Raw genomic sequence first — 17371 nt, forward strand, 5'->3', positions numbered from 1 at the left:
TTTTTTGGGGAGTTTTAGTTAGCCATGAGTTATATTCCATGGAGTTGGGAGTTTTGTATGTAGCCAATATAGGATGGTGTAGGAGATATCAGCGTTTAACAGCACAGCTCTGGGACAACTGCCTTACAGGGAGTGAGCTTAGTGTTATCTTTATGCTAGCAGACTGCCCAGGGAGAGCATGTGTATTAACCATCAGAATCTTACCTATTATCACCGAGCATTGCTTTACACAGTGATACATCTACATTGTTTTTCTTCAGTTGAGGGAGAATAAGCATTCTGTAGCAGCACCAGACTTGTACAATGAAAAGATTTGTATAGTTATTTAAAGTAATTGTATAAAGCATTTTGGTTTGTTTTTTGGGGTCCTGCTGGAGTTCTGATGATTTGAAAACTTGGATTCTGCTAAAGGCAGCCATGAAATATAGACAAAGAAGGGAACCTTCAACGGCTGTCTGTAGATCATCAGTAGAGTGCTGACAGTTAAAGCTGCTACTTCATTGGAGTCGCAGCAAATACACTGCTGTGTGTATAAGGCAGATTCAGTGGGTACATGTCATTCTCTTGACACCTCTTCTGTTGAATCCCTTTTCATATATTTATGATGTTTGTGGAATGTCTAGGTGTCTTCCCACAGTGAGACAGGGAGATTGCAGGGTGGGTTTGCTCCCTGCAAAAAAAAAAAAAGTTTATTTTGAAGTTTTCTTAAAATAATTTTGGTAGATTTTTATTTTTTTTTTGCTAGAATAGTGTTTAACAAGCATCACCTCACAGCAAGAGGTTCTCCGGTTCGATCCTCGGCTGGGGTGCCTTCTGTGCGGAGTCTGCATGTCCTCCCTGTGGTCGCGTGGGTTTCCTCCGGGTGCTCCAGTTTCCTCCCACATCCCAAAGACATGCTGTAGGTGGATTGGACTCTCTAAATTGGCCCTAGGTGTGCATGTGTGCATCTTCCGTGGAAGGGTGGATGCCGTACTGGCAACTCGACACTGTAAAACTCCACTGACAATCATGAGCGGACAGGTGATCCGCTGTAGCGACCCCTAAATGGGAAAAGCCGAAAGAAGAAGTGTTTAACAAAAGTGTTGTTGATCTATCAATACAAATCCAATTCAGCATCTCAAACCCTCTAACTAGAAGTGGATATTTAACTATATTATTTATCCCTCTTCTGCAGGGTGCTGCAGACAACGTGCGTATTAATGAAGATAAGTAAGTAAATATTTCCACCTTTTAAGTCTCTAGAGTTGTCTGATTTTCCCTTACAGTTCCATTGCTATGCATTGTCAGTAAGTTTTCTAGCCGTCACGGTCTCTGTACTAATGCCATGTTGCAACAGCTTGCATATAGGTATTTGCAACATACATCATCATCAGTTCTGGAATTTTCAGCTGAGAGTCAAAATCAAAGTAAACTTTATTGTCGATCAGAAATGCATAGCAGTGCAAGCTGTTACTTTGGTCGCCGTGCAAGACAAAACAATGAACACATAGTTTGAATGACAGTAAGGCTGGTACACATACAGTAATAATTAAAATATTGACAAAACAATAAATGACAACAATTGGACAAGAAGACATTAGACAATATTATACTAGTAGGTATTGCAAGACTATGACATCACATTGTGACTGCTTAGAATATTGCACTTCATCAGATGTAGTATGATGTATTCTGATGTTTATATTGCATATGTGTGGAGTGGTGATTCACTCCTGACTATTGCACATTTAGGATGTAATAGCATAAAAAGTCAAGCTAACTGTACCAGTTATTGAAGCAGTTTGCCAGAGTGATTACTATAGCTGATACTTCATAGCAAGTGGCATATTGATGTAATTATTCGCTGTCATGCCTGGCATTCAAGCTGAGCAGCCATATGGATAGAGGGAAGAAGCTCCTGTTCAGTCTAGATGTTTTGCCGTGTAACCTGCAATACCGCCTGCCCAAGGAAAGGCAGAAGTACATGCCATGGGCAGGGTGAGTCGGATTATTGATTATCTTCCTAGCCCTTCCCACACACCAAGTCTTGTGCAGATCATCTGTGGATGGTATCGAGGAACCAGTGACTTTCCGCTGTCCCCACTACCCTAAGGAGGGTCTCGTGGTCAGATGCTGTGCAATTACCATATCAAACTGTGATGATGTTTGAGAGGATGATCTTGATGGTCCCCCTGTAGAAGGCTTTGATGATGGACTGAGACAGGTTTTCCTTCCTCAGTTTCCATAGGAAGTGCAAACATTGTTGTGTCTTCTTCACTGTGTAGTTAATATGAGTTGACCAGGATAGGTCATCTGAGATGTGCACCCCCAGGAGCTTGGTGTTTTAGATTCTTTCCACTGACACCCCATTAATTTCCAGTCATTGATGTATTTCCTAAGCCCTCCTGAAGTCCACTATTAATTCTTTGGTCTTGCTAATATGTAAGGCCAGATTGTTCTGGTTGCACCAGCCTATCAGATGCTCCACTTCATCCCTGTAGGCTGTTTCCTCACTATTTCTGACAAGACCTACGACATTGGTATCATCTGTGAATATGATGATTTTATTAGATTCATGCTTGGCCATGAAGTCGTGCGTCAGTGAACAGCAGAGGACTCAGGACGCAGCCCTGAGGGACACCCATGCTTAATGTAATACTTATGGTACTGTTATTTCCCACACATACTTTTAGGGGTCTGTTGATGAGAAAGTCCAGTATCCAGTTATATAGGGGGGTGTTGATGCCTAGCTGTATCAGCTTTGATATCAGATTCTGGGGGATGACTGTGTTAAAGGCGGAACTAAAATTGATAAACAGCATTCTGACATAGCAATTCTTGTTCTCTACATGTTCCAACAATTCATGAAGTGCTATAGCTGTTGCATCAGCCATGCAGCGGTTATATCTATAAGCAAACTGTAATGTATCCAGTGTTGCAGGTAGGCTTGAAGAGATATAGTTATTGATCAACCCGCTCAAAACACTTCATTACTGTTGATGTAAGAGCAACTGGCTGGTAATCATTTAGGCTTGCTGATTGGGATTTTTTGGGTAAGGGAATGGTTGTCTTATTTTTGAAGAAACTGGGTAAAATGGCTAGTTGCAGGGAGGTGGTAAATGTATCTGTTAGTAGAGTGGACAGTTAGGTAGCACAATCTCTTGGAACCCTTCCCATAATATTATCAGGACCAGCTGCTTTTCTTGGGTTTACTCATCTCAGGGTCTTCAGAACATCAAATGTTCTTAGACATAGTACCTCCTCACCCTTTTCGACAGGGAGCTTATTTGGAACAGTGTTGTCCATATCAAATCTGCTGAAGTAGGTGTTTAGTTTGTTCAGAAATTCTGTGTTGCCATCACATGGGGAGGATGGAGGCCTGTAGTCGATTATGGCTTGAATGCCTTTCCAGGTATTGAAGTGTCCCTGAATTTTACGTCCATAGGTCCTCTTAGCCTCCTTTCTACCTCTACTTAGGTTTGCTCTGGCCTCTCTTAGGGCATCCTTGTCTTTTGATTTAAATACAGCATTTCATGCCTTTAGGAGCTCATATACTTCACCAGCTAGCCAGGGTTTCTGATTAGTGTGCATGGCGATATATTTGATTACTGTTACATCATCAACACATTTTGAAATATAGGCCATTACAGATTCCGTATACTCCTCCAGGTCAATACTGTGTTTCTTTATAGCTGTATCTCTAAACACTGACCAGTTCGTACATTCGAAGCAGACTTGTAGTGCCAAGAGTGCTCCCTCGGGCCATATCCTTACTTGTTTGGTTATAGGTTTGCCTCTTTTCAGCAGTGGTGTGTATGCAGGAAGTAGCATGATGGCCAGCAAAATTTGTCACCAACTACCAACTTAGTTCTTGTAGTGCTTCTAATTCTGTCTCAGATTAGTTTAGGTGTGATAAGTACAATCCATGCATGATGCCTTTATGCATGAAGTTCGTGCAGATATGTAAGAGGAAATGTTATTTATAGCCATGTGGTTACAGAACAGTAACAGGCAAGCCACAACTTAATGTTTTACTTTTTTGCAGGTACACCAGATTTCAAAGTGACTGTCACTGCTGTGCAAACACTGGTGAGAAAGGGTGAAAATATCTCCATTAATTGCACAGTTACAGGATCTAACCTTGTACTTTTCAACTGGACATATCCACGCAAAGAGGTAAATACTTCGCTTTCTAGGAGGTACTAGAAAAATTGTAGAAGAATGTTGCAGAGCATTCATTCAACAGATATTAAATGAACATCAGTTAAACTTGCAATGAATGTCACCAAGCATTAACTGAATAGATTCTTGTGGACAGGTTATTTACAGAATACTTTAGGGTGCTTCAGTATCAGTTGGAGAAGGATATTGTCTAAACTGTCCTGAAGAAGCAAAGTACATTTCTGCAAAACTTAAATATGTCATTATACAGTTGTTAAAAAAACACTATCAAAAATAAGAGTTTTAGCAGATTCAGCAAAATGAGCACGCTTCTGCATGGTTAAGAAGTAAAAAAAATGTTTAATGAAAATAATAGCATGAGAGGAAATCCTAATCTTATTTTAACTGAATCTTCATTTCAGCCTGAAGGCTTTCTATGGAAAGAAGCATACTACTATTGTATGTATCATTAATCAAAAACATTCTTCCCCATCAGGGACTTTGCAGTGTACAGCATCTCGGTATGTCACACTAATCTGTTTTTGATTTAATTTCTTTTCATAAACTGAGAATTTACAAATATCTTCAGTTTCTTTACATATTCCTAAAAATAGTTTTTAATAGGCCCCGTTTCTAACACTTTGAGTCATTCTATACAAGATATGTTTCATAAGATGACCCGAAGAGGGAACTCACAGGCCTGCATTTTAGTAACACTCTGCTCTTTCAGAATTATATATTTATCAACAATTGAGTGCACACCAAAGGAAAATGTGAGTGACATATGGCAGACAAGCATGTGTCATCCTTTCCATCAGTTTGCTAAATGCTGCATAGGAACAGCACTCAATGGATTGTTTCAAGATGGGGAGGACAATCAACAGGATAAGGTAGTACTGCCTTCCGTATATTTTAGCATATTAAAAAGCACTTGGCAGGGATAGGGTGGGGTGGAGTTGAACTTCTGTTTTTATTTTATTCTTTACTATCGTTGTGAACATGAGCACTGTAGCACTGTGTGACCTGGGCCGAACCACTATTTTTATTTTATTCATTACTGACATTGTCAGCATGAGTACTGCAGTGGTGGTGCTGCGGTAGCGTTGTCGCCTCACAGTAAGACGTTGTCCTGTTCGATTCTAAGCTAGAGCGTCTTCTGTGTGGAGACATGCGTGAATGGGCATACCTTCGTTGAAGGTTGTGCGTCAGGGCTGACAACTTGGCACGTAAAAATCTACTGCCAATCATTAGCGGACCGGATTTCCGCTGTGGCGACCCCTAACCGGGAAAAGCCGAAAGACACAACACAACAACTGACATTGTGAACATGAGCATTGCAGCACTGTGTGAGCTGTGCCGAGTTTCTATTTTTATTTTATTCATTACTGTTGTTGTGAACATGAGCAGTGTAGCACTGTGTGACCTGGGCCAAACTTCTGTTTTATTTTATTCATTACTATTGTTGTGAACATGAGCAGTGTAGCACTGTGTGACCTGGGTCAAACTTCTATTTTTATTGTAGTCATTGCTATCATAGTGAACTTGAGCATGTACCACTGTGTGACCAGCATCACTACAGTATAAAAGACACTTGGGAGGTTTAAGGACTATTAAGGGTTACACTGTAGACAGTTCTTAGTGTGTTATAGCTGTATAATAGTTTAAAGCATGACGATGGGGCACATACAGCACTATGATCTTACATTCCGAAAATACAGTGCATGTCAACATACAGTGTAACATACAGGGGCCAGCAATACCCACTGTCTACTAATGGGACCATGTCACTCTATAGGAATGTGCACACCACATTTCCAAGTCCAGCATGTACTTGCTACTGCCCCTAAGTAGTTGCCAGTCTCTATATCTGATGCCAGAATGCTAGTGCAGACCACATTTAGAAGAGGAACTTTTGCCCTCCCCCCTTATAGTTAATGGCCATAGAGGGCACCAATGACACATAAAGATCATCTCCAGGAAGGGCAGCATCACCCCACCCCCAATGAGTGGTACACTTGGTTCTTTTAGTTGTATATACTTTCCTGCTATATTTTCAACATGTTTTGTACTTCTGTTATTTTTACTTTTGAAAATAAACATTTAATAATTGTCTCTGGAGCTTTGCTCCCTGGGGCAAGGGATCTTGTGTGACCCCATCAGATGATTCCAGCCATCAAATGAGTGAAATAAGTAAATAAAATATACAGCATATAATATTTTTCCTGGAGTTTTGAGTGCATCTGTCATTTGTAAAAGTTTGCAACTTAGTTTGCTTCATCAGCAGACTTAACCTGGGTCATAATAACATTTGCATTGAGTACATTCATTTACATGGGTTTCAGTGACTTCTTGAAGAGGGGCAAGTTAGCTGAACTTTGTAAATCAGGTGACTGAAAATGCCATATGGAGAAGACATTCTCATAAAATTTCATTATTATATACTGAGTATGAGGGTCTAATCTCCAAGTTGTTGCCACTGTGTTATTCTTAATGGGAGGCTCTCACGAAGAGGGAGTCTTTGAAAGGGTACATTATCTGTCAGTAAGCAGTCAATTGTTAGAGTGGCAAGCAATAACTTGGCTCAGGCTTCCACAGTAGTGTTGGCACTTGGTTCCTTTATAAGTTCATGGGTAAGTACTAGGCAGTCAGTCTACAGACCATTTCAAGCCTAGCCAAAAAAATATTCAGAACATCCCTTTAGCCTCAAGACTGGAAAGACAAAATAAGCCAGGGAAGAATTTGAGGCTGCCAGTCCAGTTATCTAGGTTACCTTTAAGGTGGCAAGAGCACTAGTTTGCTTGACATGTAGTGGAAGTTTGTTCCAGAGATGAGAGATAAGTTGGCATATGAATCTATCATGACATTTTGTCGACATTATCTCCTGATGAAGTTTTAGTTCCATGAGTATTTAAGGTACCATTAGTTTTGCTAAGAAATAGAAGGTCAAATAAGCTTAGATCTTTAACTGCTTGAAAGGCTAGATACAGATCTCCACGGAGGAGTTCGTAAGGGACTGGCAGCCCTTTGTCTGTACTCAGTCTTTCCTGATAACTAAGATTTTTCAGGTCACTGATCTTTTCAGTTATGAATCTCTGAGGTCTCTCAAATTGCATGGTATGGTTAGACAAATACACAGCAAAAGTGCATTATATTCATTAGTGGGTCTGAAAAGATAAGGGGAATTAAGACTTTTTCGCATTTGGAAATTAGATGGGTCAGATAAAAAGTCTCTGAACTACTATAGAGACATGATGGTCACATGATAAGGAATTATCAACAAGAGTCCCTAAGATCCCATATTACAGTGTTTGATCGGAGGGGTTCATCTGCAACGAATTATGCTACAGTTTTTTTTTTTTTTACATTTAATATGAGACCATTGTCTTTGCACCAATTGTTAATATGGTGTACTCCATACTGGAGCAGTTGTAAGTACGTTTTAGATAGAATAGCAACACCCATTTTACAGTTGTCTACAATCTTAGTTAACCATAGGCCAAGTGTGCTGGCCTGAAGGTCTGAGAAATGTATGCCAAATAGGAGAGGGCCCAAAACTAAGCCTGGTGGTTCACCTCTGCTAACTTTTTTGCTTTTAGAAGATGCAGCTGCTACTCTAACCATATAGATTCTGTAACCAGTTAACTATCCACAGCACAATAATGATACTTGTATTCTGATTTACAAGTCTGTCAGTAATGCCTACATGAGGAAATAGTATCGAAGGCCTTGGCCAGGTCTAGGATATACTGTATGCACTTCATAACCACTGTCTACTGCTTCAGTTACTTTTTGAAAGAAATTAATGAGGTCAAAGAGGCAGGACCTTCCTTTGACAAAGTTAAATTGATTATGGTCCAGGGATAAGAGATTTTCCATGTCCAGATAAATGAAGCCTGAGATAATACGTTCCATAGCTTTTTCATATGAGACTAACAGGTTTGTAGTTACCAGGATCTATGGCTGGACCACTGTTGTTTCATGGCATTACAATGCAAGCAGTGGAGAGGCTTAGATTAAAGAGTTCAAGTAGGGTTTCAGAAATGCCACATTTGGCACTGACCATCAGATAATCTAGTATGTTATCAGGACCCATCGATGAAGTATTCTTATTTTTTGAGAGAGCTGAGAGAACTTGTTTTGTCGTAGATAGAGAGTGACTAAGATTGTGAACTCTTAAAATAGCTATATCTCTGGGTGAGGTCAAATTTGCAGGAAATTTGTTAGCTAGGATATTAGCTATTTCCTTTGGGTCAGAGAGCGTTGTAGTATTGTGGACTAGCTCCAAACATTGTTGGGTGTTCTTAACTTCTTGACATAGTTAAAGAAAGATTTGTAGCTATGTTTGGTTTTAGTGGCTATTTTAAGTTCATACTCAACATTGAGCTTCCTAATGGTTCCCTTAAATCTCTTTGTTATTTTGCTTAATTGTGTTGTTAAGGTAGGTAGAATGCGACCTCTTATAATCATTAAGTAGTTTCTTTCTCTCTTTAAATTATTTATTTATATGGCTATTCCACTCTCTTGTTGCCGGGGCACAATATTACACAATAGCTGGCTGTTAGGAAACATGAAGACCAAAAAAGTAGAGGAAAATGTATAGGAGATGCAGAAGGCATGCATATAATCTTATAAACAAATTAAATATCAGGGTAACCTTTTCAGAAAAAATATGTCATGGCCCTCAGCATGCACATTGCCTTCATCCTTATTTTGTAACTCTCTTTTGCCTTAATTAGGCTACAGATACCCATGATAAATTCTCCCCTTACAACCACCAACAGTCAAAGGTAAACTAACTTGGGCAGTTTTGTGTTTACGTAAAAAAGGGACTCTGACACTTTACATCAGTTCACATAAATCAGCTGCATTTATTTGGAGTCTTTATGATAGCCTGTAATAATATAACTCCTTATCTAAACAACAGAACCTTTATGAACAATGCAATGTCTACAGAATTACATGGAGTTCCTGAATGCTTGGTGCTTGGACTTTTACTGTTAACATGGTTTATTGACTTCCTACCTCCAACACAAACAATTATTTTATATTCAGATTATCTGATCTTCTTTAAAATAGCCTTCCACCCTCCTGCATGTATCTAGATGTTATTGAATTTGTACTTTTGAGTCCCAGTCACCCACCAGCCACTCCAGCAAAATACACTTAAACTGAGGGGATCCAGTGTGTCATAGCATTATGAGAAAATGTAAATGAGTCTGTTAGTCCAGTATCAGGTGCCACATCTGAACTACACCCACACATTTTTCCGCTTCAGTGAGTAAAGGGACTGGGTTAAGGGGGGTGCAAGATTACATCTGGCAGATGCATACTTGCATTTATGCCACCCCCTGGAAACATACACATTCATTCTCACTGGGGTATGGCATTGATCTGCATTTATTTTATTTACTTATTTACTTACAAAATTACATTTTTCTAATTTTATAGGCAGGCCAGTCTGAACAAGGCAAATGGTGCTCTAGACAAACCAGTTAAGCCAGTCAGTGTAATGTGAGCATGACACTTAAGTACAGCTAATATACAAAGTATCAAATTAATGTAACAGGAAAAAGATTTGGTAATTGGGCTTTTTGTTCACTACACAGTAGCTGAAACAAAGCACTGCTAAATTCCCAATTCCCAAAGATCAAATGCAGAAAGACCAAAGTTTAAAGGCCAATTGTCATGGTTTACTGGTTCTATGATGGCTTTGTTTGAGGAGTAGATGGTAAAAGGGGAGGATGACTTATGCTCTTCTCTAGTAGCAAAAAAAAATAAGTTTTGTTTTTATTTGGGGGGGGGGGGTCAGGATAAGTTGGGAGTTAGACAGATACTTTTCTATGTCCAGGAAGGATTGTTGTGTTTTTTTATGAGTTCAGGAAGGGAGGGATCTAAGCATATGAGGGAGGAATCATTAACATATTCAACTATGGTTAGATGAGATTGAATCTGACCTCTCAACTCTCCATAATTTTCAGGGACGTCCCTGATTCTGACTCAAATTTTAATAGTGTCCCTCTTTACCCCCTCCTAAAACTGGTGACTTTTGGAGAAAAGGTGGTAAATTGGCCTTAATAAATTGTGGACAGTAATTAGAGTTATGGACTTCTTTAATTCAGAAAATGTATATTAATTCACCTTCTCTTATTTTTGTCATTGCTGATTTTTTTTTTTCGATTTGTCCCAGATTCATTGAGAGCTACGGATGGACGTTTAGCATACTTACCTTGTTAAGAAGTAACACAAACGTTCTGCTGTGCTGATTGACAACTAGTTTTCTACAAGGTTGTTCCTCTGTTGCTGAAATATTGTTTCTGTAAATGCATATTTTGTACCTCCCTAAAAAGTGCCCCTTTCCTTTGCACAGTATTGTGCCTCCGAGGCTTAAGCTACTGTACACAGGGAGGAGAGTGGTTGCCATTCTATTTTCACTGAGCTGTAAGGTTCGTTCGCCTACCCCAAAGTAAATTAAACTGTTTAGATTAACATAAGCAACCCTTTGAAATAAGACATATGGGCTTCTGTTTTCTGAAGACATGACTTTCATAATAAAATATGTGTGAAGGAGCAACATATAAAGCAGGTTTATTAAAGGAAAATTCCACCTTCACTTGCAGTTTAACTACATTACAAAGTATGTTTTCTTCCTGTGCATTTAAATAATTGAAGAAAATAACTGAAGTGGCTTTCTTGGGGAGTGACCAACCCGTGGGTGAGGCTCAAATAGGGGTGTTTCATGAGTATGGTGTGGGTGAGGATTAAAAGGTGCCAGAGCACTACTTTGTCTAGGGTGCCATTTCAGCTAAAGCTGGCCCTGGCCTGACCCTCTTTAAAATGAGAGCCAAGGCCTCAGGATGGATACTGGCTAGGTGGAAATGGCCTTGTGGCTTCTTTGCTTTGTAACTTCTGTGATTTATAGTCATTATAGGATCACAGAAGTCTGTGATTCTCTAATTACTATGAATCACAGAAGTCCCTGGTTCTGTGCTAAATTTAAGGGCAATATGTATCTACACAACTTGCATCCTGTTTTGTGAATACCAAGGGGGGTGTCTTTCTTTATTAATTCTCTTCCTACAAGGAGATGTTAGTGTTAACATTGTGATAACACTTGAATTATAATTACCTTTTCCCAAGCAGTGCTTTGGTTCTTATAAAGCATAACTGCAGCACAGTAATAAGATGCAGAAGTGAAAATGACAAAGTAATAACTCAGATTTGTGGCAAGAAAAGATCAGAAGTAATCGTCATGTTCTCTTTGGCCAAGAGTGTCAGTGGAAACAAAACAAGAAGTTCAGAAGTGCACTACACGTAATGCTGATCACAAAAGCAATATAAAAGATACTATGATGTCTTAGGACCAGCATGAAGGTGAGTTAACATTGAACCAAAGTTGTTTCATTGTCAAAAAACATTTAGTTGGATTTTTACTGTATATACTGCTGTTTAAAGTTTTCCAAATTTGTTGAACACTGAATAGTGGTGTTATAAATGTCTGAAGGCCATTTTAGTCATGTAGTAAGTGATGCAATAAAGTCATAAAATGATCTGCAGTATAAAAGCATGGAATATAAAGCACTTTCAGAGCAGTAACCATTTCTGCATATCATGTCAATCCATATTATTGTCATTTCGATAGTCAAAAATAGAGTCATGCAGACTGTTAAATATTTAGGAGTTTAAATCAGAAACTGCACTGTCTGGAAGCACTCCTCTCCATGGAGGATGTTGACATTTGTGCAGTCACAGAAACTTGGTTCAGGGCTACAGAGAGTACCCCGGCCTGGCAAGGTTGCAATGTCTTCCACACTTTCAGACCACAAAATGAATGTGTGAGAATCAGAGGAGTATCTATCTTCATCAAAGGTAAATACACCTCTAGACTGGTTAGACAGGAAAACTCCATGGAGTTACCACAAGTTCAACTAACTGTGGTTAACCCCCACCCTTCATGTCACCATTAAATATTGGCCCCTTTCAGTGAACCAAGATAACTACGCTGTTTATTTGGACCTACTTGAGTCAATCAAATTACAACCAATCACTCTAGCCATGGGCGATTTTAACTATCCCGCCACTGACTGGGAAACTTGCACGAGTACCAGTATGCTCGCACAAAGGTTCCTGGACTTTAACACTAATGCCCTGAAACAAATAGTATGCACCCCCCACAAGGGGCTCAAATGTTCTTGACCTGGTTCTCACCAACATGAGTGACTTTTGCACCACCACAAGTATAGGACCCTCACTGGTTAAATCTGATCACAAATCAGTCACATTTGAAGTAGCTGTTAACACCTGAACCCCTCTTAGGTGAAATTAGGCTAAAACATTTTACCAAAGCTAATTATACCCTCCTAAGGGATGGCATAAATAATTTCCAAGTTTCTGTTCCCACAGATGGCATTGACAACTATACTAAGGTATACAAACACCCTGTACAAGCACTTATACAAATGTATTGACACAGCTGTACCTGATAGGATCAAACAAGATCCTCAAGAAAAAACAAACCTCTCTTTTGGACATCTAGCATTAATAAGTTATGCAACAAGGGGAAGAAGTTGCTGTTTAAGAATAAACAAGAGAGGTCCCAGCACCGGAAGAAACACCCTCTTCTGCTTGAACAAACGAATAACATAACTTGTAAAGTTGTCTAAGAGAAACTTCGAAAAAATTTAGCAACCTTAGCTAAGGATAACTTTAAGGCAGTCTTCAGCTATATCCGTAACCTAAAAGGTAGGACCCAGACATGTGCTGAACTTGTGGATGGCATCATACACACTGATCCTGCGACAATAGCTAACCTATTAGCTCACAGGTTTGGTGAAAATTTCACCTCCTCTATCCCCTCCAAACATTCAACAAAGCATTCCATCTACATCTCCCCCACCTTGCATCTCCAAAGAGCAAGTCATTAATGCTGTCTCTGAGGTCAAGTACACAACCTCTATGGGACCAGATGGCATTCCAGTTTAAAACATGAGTTAGCAACTCCATTAGGTACTCTGTTCAACTACAGCCTGAGTATTGGCTTTGTCCCTGCTGAATAGAAAACAGCAATGGTCATCCCCCTTCTTAAAGCGGGGTACAGCAGAAGACCCTGGGAACTGCAGACACATAAGCTTAACCAGGCTTATCTGTAAGGCCATGGAAGGATTATTATGGACCTTATAAATAGATATAGGTGATCTCCAAACCCTTGATCCGACAGTTTGTTTTTGTCAAAGGCTGGTCATGCCTGTTAAATCTTGTGGACATCTTAGAAAACGTCACCACAGCCACAGATAAAGGCAAATCTGTGCATACAACCTACCTTGACTTATAAGGCCTTCGACACAATCCAACATTTGGATATCATTGATAAACTCTCCCAGTTGAATATCAACCCTTATGTCGTCAGGTGGGTTGCTCACTGGCAGATCACACTCAGTCAGAGTTGGGGACTTTACCTCAACCAGCAGACCTATAAATAGTGGGGTTCCACAGGGGTCAGTGCAGGGCCTTCTATTGTTTGGGATATAGTTCTCAGAAGTTCAAGCCTAAACATAGGGGCTGTGGCTGACTAAGTTTCCTGATGACTGCAAATTAGGTGTAATCACTGAATCCCCTAACCATACTTCAAGAGGGACTTAAACCAATGATTGGTGCCAAAGCCATCGTCTCAAACTCAATGCAAAGAAATGCATTATCATCCCCTTCGGTAAAAATGATATCCCTGCAGACTGTCATATGAATAATAATACCCTAAGTAACAACTCAGTAGTGAGACTTGGGAACGTAAGTTGATTGTAGCCTAAACTTTGACCACCATGTATGTACTGTGGAAAAGAAGGCATCTAGGTCTCGCACTTCATTAGCAAAGGCATTGCCTCAAGAGTGAAAGAGGTCATAACACCCCTGTGCTCAACCCTCATCAGGCCAGTAATTGAGTACAATTCTGCCTTTGGTATGTACCTTACCAAGCACATGCAGCAACTTGAGAGACCACAGGGATTTCTAACCAAGAAAATTCAGGGTCTCCAGCACGTCATACATTGACAGACTTAAGTCACTGTCATTGTACTCAGTAGCGTACAGACTACTTAAAGGAGACTTGTGCCTGGCTTACAGAGCAATCTCTGATACAAACCTAGTGGAAATGCACATCCGCAAGTCAAATGGGACAAGGGTCACCCACTCTAGGGACCCTAAGCTAGTCCAAGATATAAGTAGGACCTTCTTGAGAGACAGATAATTCTCTCAGAGGTTGCCACTTCTCTGGAATAGGCTACCAGTTCAAATCAAACAAAGCCCCTCTAGTGGACTGGATGGGAAGCTATAAATTCCTGTCAGAGATTTTGCCTATGACCCTCCTAGACATGGGCAGTCATTAATTAGGATCTTGAGTTTAGGCAAGATGCTTTATATTGGGTTTCACTAGTATTATATTGGGTACACATGGCTGGGCTTATAAAGACCTTCAGATCAGTAGCCTAGTAACCATCTGTGAACCCAAGAGGAGAATTGGCAGTGACTGTTTTGAAGATTAGTGTCTAGCATTACTAGAATAATTATTATTGTAATCATTAATTAATGGTTACTGGAATATTCCACTCTAAGTTTTTAGTCATTAGCCAGATTAGATACTTCTCTGTCGCAGATTGAAAGGAAGAATTCCTGTGTCTACATCATTTTTCATATCCAGGAATTATTATCATGTGCAAGAGTGTTTGATATATATAATTAGCCAAGAAAGGATTCTCATATGCAGGTCATGTATCACCTTCATCTCCTGTCATCCAAACAGCAGAGGAAGCACTTTATAGAATAGTCAGGGGACATTTATTCAAACTGGTTGTGTCCTAAAAAGAGCAAGAGTGCCATTAGATACTTATAGAAGTGCAGTAGAATGAAGAGAGCATCATGAAGGGCTATCCTGTGACATTCATGAGAGTCATTTGGTCAAGGCGACTTAGCAGAGATTCCCAAAAAATTGTATAACACTTGAAAAAGTGAAGTTGTAATGACATTGGGAGCAGATGAGATCGCCATATTTGAGTTATGGCAGACTGATAAAAAAGCCAACTAAATATTGTGATATTACCAGAAATGATAAAAAAGCCAACTAAATATCGTGATATTACCAGAAATGATGCAAAGAAGTGGAAGTATTATTTTGATAAAATGTGTATAAATAAAAAAAAAAAATCCAAAGTGCTGTATCATGATTGCATATCATACGCAGAGTTAATAGCGTATGAAAAAATATGTATATCCATATGTAGAATGCCTCTATATATAGTAGAGCTCTGTATATAGAATGCATTTATAGTAAAGCTGTGTGTGTGTGTGTGTGTGTGTGTGTGTGTGTGTGTATATATATATATATATATATATATATATATATATATATATATATATATATATATAGATGTAGTATGGTTCCCCTTCAGAAGATCAACTTTTTGGAATGTCAAACTGCATATATTTCAGACCATATGATTGACTTATCAAAAATTCAGTGTTTCTATTGAGATTTCAGTGCAGTAGGAATTGGAGATTCTTTTCCTCACTGTAGAGCAATCTTGGAGTTGGTATATATAATTTAAAGGGAGAATGGGGGTACAAGGGGCTTGCCACCATCAAAAACACAGATTTTGGGTGTTTTTTTTTTTTGTTTTTTTTTTTGAAGTTACAGAACATATGACCATATGCAGTTTGACGTTCCAAAATGTTGATGTTGTGATACAGACCTGTATATAGAAAGCTTCAGTAGCAAAGTGTATGAAATGCCATATCATATTTGTTCAATGACTACAATTGTTGATAAAGGGAGGCATATTGTATGGGACATGTTTCTTTAATACTTGGCTCATTCATCCTATACACAATACCCTATTGCATGTCATATTCTTTGGAACATTGATGAAGCTGATGGCCTAGGTACTCCCTATTTATGCTGTTATTGAGCATTATGACAGTATCCAAGTGTTACAGATAGTACTACATTAACATTTAGGTAGGTACTATCTCAAAGTTGTAGTACTTACCCAAAGTGTTGCAAATAGTACCTACCTAAATGTTACAGAAAGAACAACCCAAATGTTATGTATAGTATGCACCCAAATGTTTCAGATAATACTTAACTTAAATATTACTGATAGTACTTACATAAATGTTACAGATAGTCCGTACTGATATTATAGATGTTTGTTATCACCAGCAAAGTCCATACTGATATTATAGATGTTTCTTATCACCAGCAAATCTGATGTTGGCTGTTCCATCTATTCCTCAATGAATGGGTCTTCAGATCCAACCTCAGATCTGTCTTCAGCTGCTTTTAGATGTTAGGATCCACAGCTCGGGCTCCTCCCCTTACCCAGAGTCCCCTCTTGTCCCCAAGATTTTAACCAATCTCATTTGCTACTTGTAGAGAGCAGACTTGATCCGCTCTGCTCAGGCTTGACTTAGCTAAGTTTTTTCGTATTAGTAGGTTCATAGGTGAAAAGTAGGCTGACTGCCTTGCAGGGCCATTCTAAGCCTAACCAGTAACCCTTGATCATAACCAGAGAGAGAGAGACTCCCTAGATCTGCCCACTAAAGTGATATTGTCTGAACTAATCCTTTGTATTCTGTTTCTTACTAGTCCTGTCACCCTCTAGGTCACAGGTGTGATACTAGACTTGACTCGAGCCTTCTAGATTACCTATACTTATAGTACTAATACTATCTCTATACAAGTGTGTGTGTGTGTGTGTGTGTGTGTATGTGTGTGTATTGTGTTTTGTACTACAGACATATACTAATTTGTTTGAGTTAGTTATGTGAAGTTTTTCTTCCTTTCCTATATAGTTTTATCATGACAAGCCATCAGACTTCAAAAAATGCATGGCCTGCTGCTTCAAATTCCCAAATTCAGATGGACAGCAAAATTATGTTTATTGTTTGGGTGCTTCCCACTTGAATGAGGACTGCTCTGTCTGTATGACCTTTGGCTACCGGTCTGTTACTAAATTCAGGAAGAAACATGTTTTGAAAGTACATCTCCACAGCTTCTGCGGGAGAATCGTCCAAGTCTGTGACTTCTGTTTCTGGAGCCTTCCCATCCAGCAAAAAAATCCTCGGACAAACCTAGTGGGGAGAAGAGTGACAAGCCCAGGGAAAGGTCAAAGAGACAAGGATGCACTCTCTTGACCACTACACTTCTTCTTTACCATCTTCACCTCCAGCAACCAAAGGCAAAGAT

At 39.3% G+C, this 17371-nt stretch overlaps 1 protein-coding gene across 1 annotated transcript in view; it reads left to right on the forward strand.

Moving 5' to 3' along the window:
* Positions 1-17371, forward strand: part of PDGFRB (platelet derived growth factor receptor beta) — a 743049-nt gene that overhangs the window by 104959 nt on the left and 620719 nt on the right. The window contains exon 4 of the mRNA XM_044070754.1: positions 4025-4155. Within this exon, the coding sequence (XP_043926689.1) occupies positions 4025-4155 (131 nt within the window). The remainder of the gene's footprint in view (positions 1-4024; positions 4156-17371) is intronic.

Source organism: Protopterus annectens, chromosome 4.part1, assembly GCF_019279795.1.
Source record: "Protopterus annectens isolate FY-2018-M chromosome 4.part1, PAN1.0, whole genome shotgun sequence".
Classification (NCBI taxonomy): domain Eukaryota; kingdom Metazoa; phylum Chordata; order Ceratodontiformes; family Protopteridae; genus Protopterus; species Protopterus annectens.